The following is a 16,724-nucleotide window of genomic DNA, read 5'->3' as shown; positions in this document are numbered from 1 at the left end:
GGCTGGACTGTCTGCCAGAGCACGTGTGGCACTTCAAGCACGGCGTCCCAGGCCGGGACAGGCGAGTCCTGAGGAGGTGGGCGCCCGCGGGGTGGCCTTGCCCGCCTGGCCGGGTTCCGGTGGGGCCAGACGCTCCCCTCCCCGGTCCCTGGCTCCTCATTCTTCCCAACAGGAGGCCTCTGTGCCCATCACCTGAGGGACTCGACAAGAAGGTAGGTCAAGGGGCCTCACCCCTATCCCACTGAGCTGGGCAGGACCTGGGAACCTGCATTTTTTGGAACATCCCTGCTGGTCCCCAGGCAGGGGTCATCTGCTGGGGCCTCGGCTGGAAGAGACACCCAGTCCTCAGGGTTGGGGACTGTAGCCTCCAAATCCATGAGAGCTGTTGTGTTTGGAAACAGCCTCATGCAAGGTTCACTTCAGCGAAGTTGGTGATTGTGAAGGAGACCTGCTCAAAGATAAACACGAGGGTCTCCGTGAAATGCCTCTGGACAATTCAGGGAGGGCAGGCAGCCACCAGGGGCTTGGAGGAGGCTCAGCTGCTTGCTGTCAGTGGGGGAGCAGGTGTGCAGAGCATGAGGTCGCGTGTTACGGTAAAGTTCGCACACTTAGAAAAGATCTGGGGACTTCCCTGGTGGCGCAATGGTTAAGATCCACCTGCCAGTGCAGGGGACACGGGTTCGAGCCCTGGTCCGGGAAGATCCCACATTGTCGGAAGCCATCCTGGAGCCATTGCACCATGACAAAGTCATGAAGCAACGGAAGGCGAAACTGCAAGGCAGCGCCATGCCAGGAAGGTGGACTACAGCTCCGTTGTTATGTTTTATGATAATAAATTTACATATAGGGGCAATTTTGGGGGGATGTTGCTCCACGTGAAAGAAAAATTCCTCTAGGACTCCCCCTCCTGAAACTACCACAGAATGGGAAGTACCCACTAAAGCCCCGGGGAAATAGGTAAAGAATTAAGAGCCTGGAACTAAGGGGATGTTTTTATGGAAAACACCCTCTAGTATGGAGTTATGGCCATGGACCGGAGTTCCTGATGACAGGAAATTTATGGTTCTATTATAAAGGAAGATTAATTATAAAAACACAAATGACTAGAGCAGAATTGCTTGCTAGGACAGGGAGAAAACACTGTCTCAGTTGAAGGAAACAACGAGAAAGAGCATGCAGGATATATTGTAAATATTTTCGTGGAACCATTGTAAAAGGTTGCCCATGCAAGAAGAGAAATAGGAACAAGAGCTCCAACTTCTACAATTAAAATAATCATATAACTGCTTGGCTTGGTTACTAAGAAATAACCTGTGCTTAATGGGAACTTGGGGAAATATTTTAATAGGACATCTAGAAACTAGGGGATATTTTTTTTAAAAATCTTTATAGAACATTTTGAGGTTTGATTGTGCTAAGATTGTTTGGTCACGTACCTGGTAATGTAATCAACTATAATATATAAACCTGTGATTGTAAACAATAAAGATGTGAGAGAGAGAAACATTCAGTGCTGATACTTTAAGAAGTGTCATAGAATTATTTCCTTCGGCGACGCTGTCCATCCCTCGGGTATCCCTGGACTCGCTGGAGCTGGACTCTGGCACCACATGCCGCGGAGCAGTGAAGCCCATGCGCCACAACTACTGAGCCTGCGCTCTAGAGCCCGTGAGCCACAGCTACTGAGCCCACGTGCCGCAAGTACTGAAGCTTGTGCGCCTAGAGCCCGTGCTCCGCAACAAGAGAAGCCACCGCAATGAGAAGCCCGCGCACCACAATGAAGACCCAACACAGCCAAAAATAAATAAATTTATAAAAAGAAAAGAAAAGACCTGGAAGGATATCCAGCACAGTGAGTGGTGGATGCTGACAGTTTATCTGAAGATGAAACGCTTGAGTGAGAGATGAACGTGTGGGGAAGCGGCACCGTCACCGCGGGTGGACACGTCACCGCGGGTGGACACGTCACCGGGGGTGGACACTCGCGCCTCTGCTGCCGGCCCGGCGCGCCCAGTCCCCGCGTGCTCTGCCCGGTGTGTCCCCTTCTGTCCCCTCCCCCCCTCCGTCTGCCTCTTTGACGCTCAGTCTCTCTTTCTCTCCAGCTGCTCAGAATCTCCCTCAGGTTTCTCTCTGTCTCTCCAACCCTCAGTCTCTGTCTGTCAGTCTCCCTGTCTCCCTCTCTCTGTCTGTCTCTCCGTCTCTGTTTCCGCTTCCCCCTCCCCCGCCCCAAGAACCACAGGAGAATTTCCGGCTTTGGCGCGGGAAGACCGGGCACACACGGCGGCTTTATTTGCGGGGCGGGCGCTAGGGCAGCAGCGGGGCCCGGACAAGGCCCCCCGAGGGCGGCGGGGAGCTCATGAGATGGCGGAGCCAGGCCGTGTACTGGGAGACCCGGGTGTAGACGCCGAAGTGGCCGGCGGCCGCGCAGCCCTCGCCCCAGCTGACGATGCCCGTCAGGTACCAGGTGCCCCGGAAGGGGGTGGCGTGCGGGCCCCCGCTGTCCCCCTTGCAGGCGTCCTTGCTGCCGTCCGTGTAGCCGGCGCAGAACATGTTGTCAGTGACGACGGGGCCGCCGGGCCTCCGGCGCGACTGCTGCCGGCAGTCCTGGGTCAGGAGCCGGGGCACGTGCACGGCCATGAGCCGGAGGGCCGTGGCGCCGCGCTCCAGGAGCTGGCCCCAGCCGCTGACGGCCGAGAAGCGCACGAAGGCCAGCGTCCCCTCCGCGAAGGCCCGCTCGGGCAGGCAGAGGGGCGCCACGTGGTCGCCAAGGGCCACGGGCCGCGCCAGGCGGAGCAGGGCCAGGTCGTGGTCCGTCTTGCCCCGGACGTACTTGTCGGGGATGATGACCTGAGCCACCTGCCGCTCCTGCTCGTCACCCTCGTCCTGGCTGAGGTCGTGCTCGCCTGCGGGGGGACCAGGGGGCGGGGGAGGACCGTCCACTCACTCCACGCCTCGCCTCCCGGCCAGGGTCTCCTGTCGGGCAGGAGGGGCCCCGCGTCCCCCACCCCTGGTGGGCGAGCAGCCTCCTGGGGCTGCCGGGGGGTCAGCCTGGGCGTGAGTCGGGGCGGATCTGGCCCCGAGGTGCTGGAGGCAGGTGAGGGGGGTCGGGCGGGCAGCCGTGGCTGGGTGAGGAGAGGGTGCCCCGTTCCCCTGGTTCTTCCAGACGGGGCCTGGCCCTCCTGGGGTCCTCGTTGTCCCCTGAACCCACCGGGCAGCGCAGCCTTGGGTGGGGCACCCCCTCGGGGACCTTGGTGGGAGCAGCGTCACCCCAGGGCCGGGTGGCGAAGAGGCTGAGGGGGGTGGCCACAGTGGCGCTGTGGGTATGGGGTCTGCCCAGACGCTGCCACTTCTCTTTGTGGGGAAGGTCACTGGTCGTGGAAGCCCCGAATCTTAGCCCCGGGGTTATCATTCAAGGACCGTCTCCCCGCAGAAGGAGGCCACGCAACCTACCCAGCACCGCTGTCAGGTTCCTCCAGCTGCTGAGTCTGTCGAAACAGTGGGCTGCGGAGACCACCCAGACGGTGTCGAGCAGGGAGCCCCCGCACAGCAGCGCCCCATTCAGCTTCAGCATGGCCTGACGAGGGCACAGCAGATGCTGGAAGCTCGCGTTCCCGTCGTGGCTGCCTTGGGGGCTCCCCTTTCCCGTGCACCCTGGATAGGGGCTGCTTTACAGGCCGCTTCCATCCGGCTAAGGGAGTGGAAAACTGGTGGACGCTGGCCGGACAGTGGGCACGCCGGGGCTGGACGACTCTGTGCATGCCCGGGATCGTCACCCAAGTTCGACCCAACGCTCCTGGAGGCTTACCTGCCAGGGACACTCCCCTTTGGGGCAGACGTGACCACCCACGATTCGGCCTTGGGGGTTGCTGTCGTTTCTTTTTTCCAGAATAGGCGTTTTTCCGCACGGATATTCAACTGTGTAAAACAAATCCAGCAAGACGTGGGGATGTGTGGGGTGCTGGTGAGAAAGGCCAGGGGCCCTGCGGACGGGCGGCTGAGCCTCTGGTCCTGCCCGGGGCTGCGGCAGGCCCTTGCGGGAGCTGCCGGGGAAGCAGATGGCCCAGGGTCCTGGAGACTGGGTCCCGCTCACTTTCCAAGGGGGGAAGACGTGCAGCTTGAAGTCACTAAAGGTGTGAAGGATAAGCTGTGTAAGGTGACCGGCATCTCAGACAATCGGGCTGCTCTTCTGACCTGGCTCTAAGTTTTCCATCCTGCTCCAAGAAAGCCCCAGGCCAGAAAAGAAAGCCTTTAGAGGCGGCAGCTGAATTTCAGGCTTCCTAGACAAGGCTGGGTACATCCACCTCTGGAGAGACGCAGGGCTGGGGGTGGGGTCAGCTTTGGGAGCAGCAGCCCCATCGCCTTTAGGCTGGTTTGGAGACGTCTTCCATTTTCCCAAATGTGCTGCCGTTGAAGAGACTTGGAATCCAGAATCGCGCTGCAGTCAGTACAGACCCCGGGTGTGGTGCTGAGCCCGCCGCGGGCAGTGGGGGTGGGCAGCGAGCGCCGCCTTCTGCACCTCCCCCGGCTCCGGGGCTCCGCCCTGCCCACCGTGGCTCCGCCCTGCCCACCGTGGCCCCGCCCTGCTCTGGGGGCGGGGGCGGCCGCCTCCACCCCAGCTTCCCCTCTGCCGCGCAGAGCGTGCTGGCAGTGCCTGGTAGGTGCTCAGTGATGCTATGCTTCCCCCCACCCCATCTTGTAGCCAACGGGGGGGACGTGTATCAGGACAGTGACTGCTCATCGGAAATGGAACCACCCAGCCCTAGACCTGGTCCCCGAGCACCTGTTACCTGTGGGCGTGCAGGACACGCCGTCCGCCTGAATCGCGTACCCCTCGTGGCACCAGCAGGTGCGCCCAGCCTCCGCGTCATCCCTGCAGTACTGCTCACAGCCCCCGTTGTCATTCGGGCAGATCAGCTGGCTCTTCTTGTCTGAGGGCAGAGGGCATGGCCGACGAGGGCCCCGGTTAGGGCAAGCAGGCCCGGGGGCCACCCGTCCCTGGGGCAGGGGCCGTGTTCTGCACGAAGGTGGCACCCAGCTTCCGGCTCCAGGGACAGCCTGGCACCAGCCCACTCTGCAGACTGACCCAGAAGGGCAAGACCTGGAGTTTGGGGCAGGGTCCCACGTCTGAGCAGCTTCGTCAGTGGGGATGTGGGGCCGGCATGCTGTGGCCTCCACAACGTCACCCCTCCCAGGCTGGGGAAAGCAGAGGCCCCTGGGGACAGTGGACGAGTCCGACTCAATCGGAGGTCTGCCCGCGAGCAGCCAGAGCCAGGAGGCTGGTCTGCAGCCGGGGCCTGGTGCCCCAGGGAGCTGCCCGGGCTGGCCGCTGGCTCAACCTGCCTCTGAAAAAGGGAACTTTGTTGTGGACACATGGTTGGCTCGCTCTGCAAGTCCAGGGCCACCGGAGGGAAGGCCTGTCCTGGAGGTGAATTCACACCAGGACCGCTGAGCACCCAAGCCCCAGGTGACCGGCGGGGACCCTCCTCCCTGGCCGTTCCCCTCCCTCTCTGACCGTGGTCCTTTGAGACGAGCTAGGTGGCATCAGAATGTTCACAGGTGGGGAGGGATCCCAGGAAGTGACTGGCCCCCTCTGATGAAGTCCTCCGCTTTAATTTGATCTGCCTGATAAGCGTGTTGTTTTCCTGGGGCCCTGGGGCCACATGGCATCAGCGCGACCCCTGGAGGGGCTGGACACAGGGGTCAGCCACATCCTTGTGCCTGAGCCCCAGTGGGACCTCAGGACACCGGGGCTTGTGGGCGCGTCCCTGGCGGGTGGGTCTCTGTAAGTTCTGTCCCACATAGTCTCGGAGGTCAGAACATCATCCACAGGGCTCCCGGGAAGAAGCCGCTGGGAACTCACACCTGGCCCCTCGGCTGTTTGAACCCATGTCCTTTCCGTGTGATAATTGTAACCGCGCCTGTGTCGGCCTTCCGAGCGTGCTGACCTTCTAGCAGATGACTGACACTGAGGGTGGTCTGGGGAGCCCTGAGCTGTGTGACACTGTAATGCTGGACCTACCCTTGTAACAGCAAGTAGGGAAGGCCAAGCTTCCCCGACCACCTGGCCACGGGGATGTGTGGAGCTAGCGGAGATGCAGTGATTCCCCAGGCCCCTCCGGGTGCGTCAGAATTTCCCAGTGCCGGGAGCCCAGAAGGGGACAGGGCATCAAAAGTGGGAGAATTAGCACCTGAGAACCCCAGATCCGAGACTCTCAGGTTGAGGCCCTTCCAGGTCACCAAGGCCAACCTCCCCCCAGGCCATGCTCAGCAGCCCCCCTGGGGGCCCCGGGCGTCCTCACCCGTCTCACAGTTCCGGCCCTCGAAGCCATCCAGGCAGAAGCAGAGGTAGGACTGCAGCTGGTCCTCGCAGGAGCCCCCGTTCTGGCAGGGCCTGGAGGCGCACTGGTCCCCATCTGTGAGCAAGTCGGTGTTAGGATGCCGAGAGGGGGGCTGGCAGGTAGATCAGGTCGGCCGGGCACATACTCACCGTTGTAAGAAATCCAGAACTGATTCTGACAGAGCAAAGAGGAAGGTGTGTGACACAGGTGTGCGCCAGGGGCAACGCTTAGGGTCCCTGCGGAAGGAGCTGGCGGGCTGCGGCGGGCTGGGGGGGCTTCTGACCTGGCCCTCGTGATGGGCTCTGAAAGCCAGACTTTCTCCTCTGGAGACAAGGTGGGTGCATCCAGGGGAAGCGAGTTTTTTCCTAATATCCACCCGCCATTGCTAAGGCCACCAGAGGTCACAGATTTCCTCTCCCAAGTCAGGATCCCCAGGCTTTAGCTGTGCCACGTCCGAGCTGTGAACGCGGACAAGACACCCCTGCTCCCTGAGCCCCCACTTCCTCCTCGGATGCTGCATCGACCGTCCAGTCGCCCGCTGAGCGGGAGAAGGTGGGAAAGGGATGCACGGGCGCTCTGCCAACCGCAGAGGCCCCGTCAGTAAAAGGGATTCCCGAGGAATCTCTTGGCCAAGGAAGTAAAACTCGCAGGGTTGCCGTGAGAATCAAAGCAGGCTTCACAACCACGGGGTGGCCGCCGCACGCCCGCTGGCCCCAGGCGAGCTCACCGTCCTCTCCTCGCTCTGGAAGATCTCCCGGGCCTCCTCGAAGGAGCAGAACTCCTCCCTGCACTCGCGCTCCAGGGATCCAGGCCACAGTTCCTCCAGCAACCAGTTGGCGCGCCGGGACCTGTGCAGGACGCTGTGGGCTTGCTCCTGGGAAACAAAGACTGGAGGGCGGGCCGTGAGACGCTGGACGCCCGGGGGGCCCACACCCTCCCGTCCCCCCACCTCGCCCTCCACAGGAAGTGTTCCCACAGTCCCCTCCGCTAGGTAATGCGAGTCAGAGGGCTCCTGTCCACAGGCCTGGCTGAGTCTGCAATGGGAGCACGTTCTCGCTGCTGCCAACGGGCAACACTGCACAAGCTTTATGTGCAGGAGGAAGGCAGTGGGCTCAGTAAGTCATTGTCACACATTCACACCCTTGACCTGGTCCCTTCACTTCTAGGAATTTATCCCAAGGAAATGCTCTGAGACCTGCACAGAGACCCAGCCATCAGGAAAGCTGGAGACAAATAATCTGAAACACTAAATGATGGTACCCCATGATGCTTAAGAAGGTGCAATATTAAGTGAAAAAAGAAGACAAGCAGGAAGGACCATGGGCGGCACCAGCTCTGCCACTCGGACCCCAGAGTCTGGCCGTGGGATCTGAGGGACGACGTGAACCGGACTTCACGGGACAGTGTCGGTGCCTGGTTCCCACCTCGGCCGCCCCTTGGTGCTGGAGAGTCATGATGACAGCTCACAGAGCTGTCCCTGTGTTACCGGCTCAGGCCTCCCAGCGTCTGTGAGGACGGGGTGCAGGGGTCACAGGCGCGGTGCAGATCATCACGGTCCAGCGTCCCCACACCGTCCCTCGCGCCAGCCCCCCACCGAGAGGCCGAGAGAGCAGAGTGAGAGAGGCACCTCTGAACCCCAGATCCTGTGCCAGGGGGTGGGGGGGCGTTGGCAGCAGGCGGGGGGCGCCCACTGTGGCCGGGGAACGCCACGGCTCCCAAAAGTCTGGAAAATAATTCCCCGAAGCCTTTCCCAAATGCCGGGTGAGGAGGCCCTGGGCACCGTTTGTCTTTCGGAAGGAAAGCAGATCAGAGCAGAGCTGCCAGCAAACGGCGCATGGGCCAGCTCTGGGGGTTGGCTGCCCTTCCGCTGGGTGAACGGGGAAACCTCCCTCGCGTACCTGCCACCAGGGACCCCCGCAGGCCAAGCAGAAGGCAGAGGAGGGCCAGCCCCCGGAGCCGAGGAACCATGGCGAGGCCCTGGGTCACTTAGTCTGTTGACTTTCCTGGTGGGGAGGCGGGCAAAGGTCTCCAAGAGCCGGAGAGGGTGGGGGAGGGAGGCCTCGCTTCCCAAGCACACGGGGCGGTCAGTTCCCCGCCCAGTGCCTGCTGACGGGACAGACGGGCCGCCCCAGGGCACGGGCCTGGGGAATCGGGCTCCTTGTCCCAGAGGAGACGCGGGTGTCGGGATGCATGTCTGGTGGCATGTGCAGCTCAAATGCGGCTCAGAAGTCTGCAGCCCGAGGACCTAGGACGCCAAGCTGGGAAACAGAACTAAACTGTGGGTGGAGAGCCGTCCCCCGCAGTGATGATACTGGGAAAGGGGGGCAGACTTGGGGCGTGAATGTGAATATTTTGTCACAGGGGAGGCCTGGTTTCTCAGCCGAAGGGCCCCTCTGGGAGCGCGAGGGGGAGGGGTGCGCGCCCCCAGCGGAGCCCCTGCCCCTGTCTCAGCCCTGGGGGGCCCGGGTCTTGTCCCTCATGCCCTCCTGGGCCCAGGCCACCAGCTGGGGTGACCAGCTATCCTGGCTGCCAAGCACGAAAGGGTTTCTCAGGACGCTGGACTTTCCAGACTTAACTGGGACTGTCCTGGGCCCGCTGGGCTGGCGGCCACCCTGCAAGTCTCACTCAGGTGTCCAGCCTCCTCTAGAAGTAGCCTCCTCTCCATACACGGGTGGAGGCTGGGGACCCCAGCTCTGTGCATTCATCTTCAGAGGGCGAGCGAGGAGACCCAGCTGTTCCAGGCGGGTCGGCGCCACTCCCTCCCCAGGTGGAAGGCAGTCCTTAGAGGACAACATTTTACTTATCACCTCTGGAATTTCTATTTGTTACTGTCAACAGTTGTTTAGGAATTCAGTTATACAGGAATTTATTTGTGAAGGGGGAGGGGGAGGGGAGGGACTCTCACAACCCTTCCTGGCGACGCCTGGGCCCAGTGGGTGCAGCAGCTCTGGAGTCAGACCACCTGGCAGGGTGCGGTCAGGGTCCGTCTCCTCCCAGCTTGGGGAGGAAGGGGCTCATTCCTTTGAGCCTCACTTTCTTTGCGGGGCAGCGGGGCTGCTTGTCCTGCTGAGAGCCTGGGGGCGTGCACTGTCCTGCGAGGGCTCCAGAAGCGCCACCTGCCACCTGCCACCCCTGCCGGGTGCGGCCACTGCCCGGGGCTTCCTCCGGCCCCAGGGCTGCCCACCTTCTCAGACCGAGTGCAGCGCGGTCACTGGTCACTGACTCAGTGCTCCTCTACAGCTGCCTGACCCAGCACCGCCCCCAGGGGCTCCAGCGACAGGAATCTATCCAGTCCCAGGTCTGGGCAGGTGTCCCAGGGCCACGCTCCCTCCAGATGCTCTGTGGGAGGGTCCTTCTGGCCCCTTCCAGCTCCTGGGGCTCTGGTGGCCCTTGGTACCCCTGCCAGGCTCTGCCTCGGCCGGCACATGGCTGCTCCCGCCCGTGTGTGTGTGTGTGTGTGTGTGTGTGTGTGTGTCCCCCAAAGTTCCTGCTCCTCATAAGGACACCAGTCATGTGTGTGTGTGTGTGTGTGTGTCCCCCCCAAAGTTCCTGCTCCTCATAAGGACACCAGTCATGTGTGTGTGTGTGTGTGTGTGTGTGTGTGTGTGTGTGTGTGTCCCAAAGTTCCTGCTCCTCATAAGGACACCAGTCGTGTGTGTGTGTGTGTGTGTGTGTGTGTGTGTGTGTGTGTGTGTGTCCCCCCCAAAGTTCCTGCTCCTCATAAGGACACCAGTCATGTGTGTGTGTGTGTGTGTGTGTCCCCCCCAAAGTTCCTGCTCCTCATAAGGACACCAGTCATGTGTGTGTGTGTGTGTGTGTGTGTGTGTGTGTGTGCGCGCACCTGCAGTGACGTTGTGTCCAAGCAGGATCACCTTCTGGGGTCCAGGCGGACAGGGATCCTAGCGGGATGCTCTCAGCCCTGGCTTCCCTCAGATGGAGCTGAGCTGCACCTGTGTTTGGAGCCACGTGAGGGGCATCCTGACCACAGGCCCAGGAGGGACAAGGCTCGGGGGTAAGGAAAAAACGCAGCTCCTTCTAGGGCTTCTCAAAGCATCACCACTGGACCAGGTTTCTACAGACAAATGACCTGCCAGGCACAGGGCATCAGCATGAATTAGGGCAACGCGAAGGACAGAGGCCCTCAGGTCCAGGGTGACGGGGTCCCCGCAGAGGTGGAGGGGACGCTGCAGGCCAGTGGGGACGTGGCTTTGAGGAGCCACTACACCCACTGACACTTGTGCTATTTCTCCCAGGTGGCCGAGCACAGGTACAGTGTTCACCCTATCTTATTCCTGCAGGAGAACCCCTGACAGAGGGGGGAGGGGGAGGGGGCATGGGCGCTGGGGTCGAGGGCTCAGGGATCAGGAGGCCCCACTCGCCCTGGGCCCCTCCGGCCCACACTGGCATCTGGGGGTGGGGGTCGTTCCAGTGAGGGCGAGCCTAACATTACCACCCAGTTTCAGATCCTGTGCCTTTACAGAGGAAGGCCGACAGCAAGAGGTGCTGATGTTTATTCAAACACCAGCCATACAATAAAGAACTCGGATTTTTAAATTTCACTTACATCAGCAGTTAAAAAAAAATAGAAACAGTGACTGAAACATGAGGTTTTAAAGTGCTTTTATGAGGAAGAGATCACAAAAATGGTGGACAATCCCAGGCTGGGATGGCAGGAATTGTGCCTGAACAATCAATATATTCAGTAAATTATGTGAAGCATCATTTTCCAAATAACTTATACACCAGGAGAAAAGCTGCCGAGCTTGTACGCCGTCCACTACACACTCCAGAGAGGTCTGGCCCTGCACAAGGACGGGGAGCCCATGGGCTGGGCTGCAGAGGCCTGGGGCTCGGGGGGCTGTAAAGCGACACATCACCAGCAGCTTGGAGGCTATAAATACACCCCTCACAGTGGGGACGTATGTACACACATCGACATATATACACACATATAAAAATATCTGCCCCAATCAGACCCAGAAAGCGTTTCCAAGGAACAGAATTTGTTTCTGAAACACAAAACACAGTAAAACAGAAGAGTTTTCTTTCCAGTTCTGCCTTGATTTGAATAAGATAAACTGCTCCTGTGCTCAGGACAGTTCCACACAGGACATGCCAGGCAGGGGAAGGCGGGGGGCCGAGAGCTCAGGTTTTCCCTGGGCTCCTGTGACAGCATTGGTTCAGATGAAAGCTGCGAAAACTGCATCTTTGCACAGTCTTTAAAAACAATAAAAAGACCCTAAGTCAGTGAAGTGTGTTAAAAAATCGAGCCCCCCATTTTTTTTTCTGTAGAAAAGGTTAATATTTTAAATTATAGTTCACATTTTCCTTTGAAAATTAACCTACACAGGTGAAGGAATTTCCTTGGTTTCTAACTGCCTGTGTTTGTAGAAACGCTGCCTGATTCTACCCAGGGACGTCCTTCCACTCACCTGTGACCAGGTGGGCTGTTTCCACGAGAGCGTGTCCCCCAAATCATTCAGCGCCATGTAAACCCCAGTAACAAAAAAGTTTTATATCAAATACAGTATGAAATTGTCATTTCACGTAAACACAGTGATTCTTGGTAAAGATCAGAGGCCAAAGTATCACCAAAAAGATGGCCGTAGAATTAATCCTTGCTTTAAAAAAAAAAATGTGTAGAAGACAAACTAGCCTCCTGCCCCCGCACCAAGCCGCTGGGTCAGTGAATCGGTCACTTCTTTTGGAAGCAGCTCCACAGAACGCGTGTTCCTGCAGAAAGCACCGGACCAGAAACGTCGGAAACCAAAGGGGAGCGGCTGCGGCCGAGGCCGAAGGGGAGTCCCGGGAGCCCTTCTGCACCGGAGGTCTGTCGTCTGCAGCCCCGTTCGTCCGACTCCCCGAGGAAGCCGCGGTGCCGCGCTCTTCCTGCGCCCTGGGGCGCGCGCGGTCCTGGCGCCGAGGCCGCAGGGCGGACTCTTCCCGAACCTTCGTCTGGGGCCGCGGCGGCGCCGGGGTTCCGTGGGCGGTTCCGTGGGCGCCGGCCCCTCCCCACGCCGCGCCGGCCCGAGCAGAGGCCCGCTCCCAGGGCCGCAGGCGGGGTGGCCGCGGCGCTACCCCTGCAGGTCCGCGAGGGCGGCCGCGCAGCTCTCGCTGCAGCTGGACGAGGCGCTCAGCAGGGCGGACCCCGCGCTGGACTCTACGGACAAGCAGGCGAGCGGCTGCCGCGCGTCCTGGCCCCGCCCCTGGCCCCCGGCCCCGCCCCCCGGCCCCGCCTTCGCCGCGGTGCCTGGGCTGCTCAGCGGCCCGTACCTGGGCTGCTCAGGCACCCGGGGGCGCCGCGTTGGCCGAGGAGCGAGGACAGGTTGCGGGCTGGCAGCCAGCCCTCGCCGCCGGAGCTCAGGTTCCGCACGAACCTGCAAGGGGCGCGGTCAGGGTGCGGCAGGGCGCGCGGGCTCCGCGGGGGGCGCGCGGGTGGTCTTACCAGAGGCCCTCGTCGCCCTCCTGCACCAGCTCCACCTCGTCCCCGCTCCTCAGGACCAGCGCGTCGGGGGCCCCCTTCTCGTCCAGCCCCGTGACGGTGTACTTCCCGGGGACCTGGGGAGGGGACGGCAGGGCGCATGGCACACATGGCACGCATCTGCTGGTGCCCAGCGTCCAGCGTCCCGGGAAGGACGAGAGCCTTGCCATTCGCAGAGCTTCCGGTGGGACTATGGCCTTACACCGCGAAGGTCTCCTCGTCCAGGGAAACGCTAGGTCTCACGTGGTGACCACTAAACCTGACCAGCCTGTGCAGTGCCCTTGCCTGCGCCCCAGTGCTCCCACCACACCCAGCTCCTGCGGTCCCAGGGCCTTTGCACCTGCTGTCGCCTCTTCCTGGGTCACGCCTCTGCCCTCACCGCACATGCTCTGCCTTTTACTAGTCTTTCACCCCAGGAGAGGGGGGATTCTTGCCCACCTTGTCCCCTGTTTGCCTTCAGTGCCTGACACAGCAGGTGCTCAGCACCTGTGCACGGAGCTGCTGCGCGACGCGGACTCTGAGAAGGGGAGGCCATTCTGCTGGACTGTGGGGCTCCGGCCTCACGAGCAGCGAGACACATGACTGGGAGCCCCTGAACTGTGCAGGGGTCACGTGCCACCAGGCTTGGGAGCCGGGAAAGCCAGGCCAGTGTCCGTTATCCTCACGGGAGCAGCTGCACCCTCTCTGGACACCCTGAGCAGCACCTCACACTCTCCTGCTGCACCAAGAATGGAATGCAAACCCAGCAGGCCTGCCCACCTCCCTGCCCACCAGCCTAGGCTCCCCCGCTGGTCCCCCAACGCCCTGGCTGGCTCTTCTCACCCTCAGGCCTCCTCGGGAAAGGCTGCCCTGGCCACCCGAGACTCTCCCTGCGCTCTCCTCCATTTACCTGTGTCTACCCCTCCAGCTCTGGGGCGCTTTGCTCGCTGCGATAAACCAGGTGTGGACCAGGGCAGCACTGAGCGGGCAGCAAATAACTGTTGCTACCGTCCTGACTCTGATGACTTAGTATGTAAATAGTTTCCTCTGCTGCTCATGCTAAAACAGGACTTGGTTTAGAAAGCAAATCCGTACCTCAGACAGTGCGATTCTCTGAAACAGATGGCGGTACACGTGCAGCTTTAAGAAAGCTCCTCTGAGGGGCAGGTCAGAGGTGTGCACTGTCCGCTGTGAGGTGGTCTGGTGAGAACTAAGGAGGGCGGGCACACAGCCATGGGGCCTGGCACCTGAAGGTCCCTCCCTAAGCCCTGGGAGGCACAGCCCCGAGCTGCACTGCTGACGCCCTGCCCCCTGGGGCCAGCAGTGCAGCGGACAAGGCGGGAGCCAAGGTTACCAGCTTCCTGAGGCCCACTCTGCCTTCCTCCTCTGCGTCCGAGGAGTTGACCGGCTCCTCGGCACTGGACCAGCCGTCGTTGTCCTCAGGAGCCTCTGACGGGTGAGACGTTTTGCTCCAACCTAGAGAGGACCAGGCCCCGGTGAGGACCCCCTCAAGGTCGAGGGCGGCCTATGGCCGTCCCCGCCACCCACACGTGTCGGCCGGGGGAGCCTGCCCTTCCCAGCGGCGCGGAAATGCGGGCCGGACACTTGCAGGTTTCCGCTTCAACCGTGCAAGCTGCCCCCTGCCCAGGGGGCCTGGGCCACAGCATCTGCTTCCACGGCCGGAAACGAACCCCAGCCTCCACCGGACAGCTGGTGACACCCGCCCATCCGTGTCGAGGCGAACGACGAGGGAAAGGCGTTTTTAATCAACACCTGCAACGCTCAACACCCATTGGCGGGCTGGGAGGACAGCTCCTCACGAAGCTGGGTGCTGAGCGCGCCCAGGCCAGGGAGGGGGCCGCCCTGTGCGGGTCATGGGCGGGGAATAAGCTTCCTCTGGGTTTTATAAACTACGTAAACATTCCTTCTACTGCCCTGTGTCCCCACAGAGTAGCCGCTGCATTTCCCATTGGGGGAGAGTGCAAGTGCGTTGTGAGAAATACAACAAGTGCCACGAATGAAGCGAGAGGCCGAAGCCACACGCCTGTGGTTCTGGACCCCAGCCGCTGCTCCGTGTTAAGTGGCGTTTCGACAAGAGGGGAGCGGATCCAGAACCAGTTCCCAGTTCCATCTGTTGTGGCCCGAAGCACACCTTCTCCTGGGAGAGAGGGAGTGCGGGAACCACGTGGACCAGGGCGGAATGCATGCCCGCATGTCCCCCCCAACCCCCGCCTGCAGTCAGGGTGCAGAGGGGCAGCTGTCCCCAGGCCGACACTCTGAAGGTGGCAGTGACAAGCCTGTGTTAAGCGGTGTCAGGGAGCTGCCTCTGTCTTCACAGAAAAGAGAGCTGGGACCCAGAGATGCCCCCCCAGCCCGCAGAGCACTGAGCCCCTGCTCCAGGCCAGGCCCGGCGCCCAGAGACCCTCTGGCCCTGCCTCTCCAGCCGGGCAGGGGTGGCGAGCACGACCCTCGGGCCCCGGCGGCTGGCGTCCATGCAGGAAGCGGGAAGCGGGGACCGTGGGTTGCCAGCCACTAACCACGCTCGCCGCCTGCTTCAGCACGTCCGTAGCCGCCCAGGGCAGGAAGCTCAGATGGACGCCGCGTGGGGGGTCACCAGGGGCCCCGGCGCCGGGCAGCTGGCCACAAATGTCCACCCCTCCAGCCCAGCACCGACAGACACAGGGCTCCCAGTCAAATGGAAGCATGTGTCCAAAGGGGGACAGCGAGGGCGGAAAGACGACGCTGCTCCCTGGGCAGAGGGGCAGCCCCTGGAGACGGAGGCGTGTAAACCCTCACTTGAGAGCTGTGTGGATGGACGGCTCTGCCCTTTGGTCACACCCAGCCGCCGGGGCCTCTGAGGAACCCTCTATTAACAAGTGGGATGGTCCCTGTGTCAACACAGTGACACGGGAATAAGCATGAAATGCTGAGCCCTGCGGCCCACCCTTAATCCATGTAGGATGTTGGGGGCTTTGAGGAGGACATCAGGCCAAGGCAACCGTGAGTACGGTCACCTCTCGTTCCAGTAAGAGTCGCTGACACTGATACTGAAAAAACAAGGGGCTGAGGCAACTCCAGGAAGCAAGCACTTGGCATTTTCAAGAGTGCCAGCCAGGACGGCCTGCAGCTCACTGTCACCTGCTGTGGACTGAAGTGATTCCATGGATGCGGGAAGGGGGGGAAGGAGGGGGAAGGAGGGGAGAGGAGCCGGAGGGGGAGGGGGAGGGGAGAGGGGGAGGGGAGGGGGGAGGGGGAGGAGGGGGGAGGGGGGAGGGGGAGGGGAGAGGGGAGGGGAGAGGGGGAGGGGAGAGGGGGAGGGGAGGGGGAGGGGAGGACAGGGGGAGGGGAGGGGAGGGGAGAGGGGAGAGGGGGAGGGGAGGGGAGGGGAGAGGGGAAGGGAGAGGAGGCGGCGAGGGGGAGGGGGGAGGGGAGGGGGGCTGGCAGCTGGGCCCGGGCTCAAGGCACTAACACTCATCTACCGGGACATGAGGTCACCTCACCTGTCTCACAGGTGAGCAGGGGAGCTCCCAGAGGTGACACACTGGCCTCCAAGCGAGTAGACACAGCGTCGGAGCCAAGTGCAGCTTCCCACACAAGGAGAGTCAACAAAGCAGGGAGATGCCTCGGGCACCTCTGGGCCTTAAGCAGGAACACAAATGGCCAAGACCAGCCCCTCCCCGAGACTGTGGTGGGGAGGTGATTGTACTCCCAAGTGCCTGGGGCTCCGTCTGCAGGGCTGGGTGCAGGCTGGGGTAGGGGTGGGTCTCTGAGCTCTCCTGCCCAGGGAAGCGAGAGGGCGCAGCCTGGGTCCCTGCAGCGCGGACTGTGGACTGAGGCCCGAGGGGGGTCTGCATCGGGATCTGGCTCGGCCGCACTATCACATGGTCTGGGAAGCGCGGGATAGCTCACAGCGTGGAATCCTGTCT

General features: G+C 61.5%; 2 protein-coding genes across 14 annotated transcripts in view; both read right to left on the bottom strand.

The window, feature by feature from the left end:
* Positions 1 to 2,074: 2,074 nt before the first annotated feature.
* F7 (coagulation factor VII) lies at positions 2,075 to 8,420 on the bottom strand. The gene is made up of 8 exons (XM_082602208.1): positions 8,237 to 8,420; positions 7,066 to 7,226; positions 6,488 to 6,512; positions 6,300 to 6,413; positions 4,788 to 4,928; positions 3,806 to 3,915; positions 3,451 to 3,574; positions 2,075 to 2,903 (listed from the first exon to the last, which is right to left on the bottom strand). The coding sequence occupies exons 1-8, from the start codon at positions 8,304 to 8,306 to the stop codon at positions 2,305 to 2,307; spliced, it is 1,344 nt and encodes a 447-aa protein (XP_082458334.1). The 5' UTR covers positions 8,307 to 8,420; the 3' UTR covers positions 2,075 to 2,304.
* A 2,521-nt stretch (positions 8,421 to 10,941) lies between these two features.
* MCF2L (MCF.2 cell line derived transforming sequence like) overlaps positions 10,942 to 16,724 on the bottom strand; it is a gene marked incomplete at its 5' end in the record, with an annotated part of 121,080 nt that continues 115,297 nt past the window's right edge. For 10 of the 13 annotated variants that reach the window (XM_082602416.1, XM_082602418.1, XM_082602411.1 and 7 more), the window contains 4 exons: positions 10,942 to 12,498; positions 12,612 to 12,715; positions 12,784 to 12,896; positions 14,153 to 14,274. In XM_082602416.1, the coding sequence (XP_082458542.1) occupies positions 12,413 to 12,498; positions 12,612 to 12,715; positions 12,784 to 12,896; positions 14,153 to 14,274 (425 nt within the window). In that variant the 3' untranslated portion in view covers positions 10,942 to 12,412. Of the gene's footprint in view, positions 12,499 to 12,611; positions 12,716 to 12,783; positions 12,897 to 12,996; positions 14,275 to 16,724 lie in introns of those variants that run through there. The other 3 variants (XM_082602415.1, XR_014291754.1, XR_014291755.1) reach the window with 3 other exon arrangements.

Source organism: Mesoplodon mirus (assembly GCF_964341445.2).
Source record: "Mesoplodon mirus genome assembly, chromosome: 17".
NCBI lineage: Eukaryota > Metazoa > Chordata > Mammalia > Artiodactyla > Ziphiidae > Mesoplodon > Mesoplodon mirus.
Note: the sequence above shows the minus strand (reverse complement) of the source record. Positions and strands in the feature narration are given on the sequence as shown.

Coding starts and splice junctions, on each gene's coding strand:
- F7 (XM_082602208.1), bottom strand. CDS start 8,306: ATGGTTCCTCGGCTCCGGGGGCTGGCCCTCCTCTGCCTTCTGCTTGGC. Junction 7,227..8,236: donor GCGGGGGTCCCTGGTGGCAG/GTACGCGAGGGA, acceptor CCCGCCCTCCAG/TCTTTGTTTCCCAGGAGCAA. Junction 3,916..4,787: donor CGTGTCCTGCACGCCCACAG/GTAACAGGTGCT, acceptor TGTTTTACACAG/TTGAATATCCGTGCGGAAAA.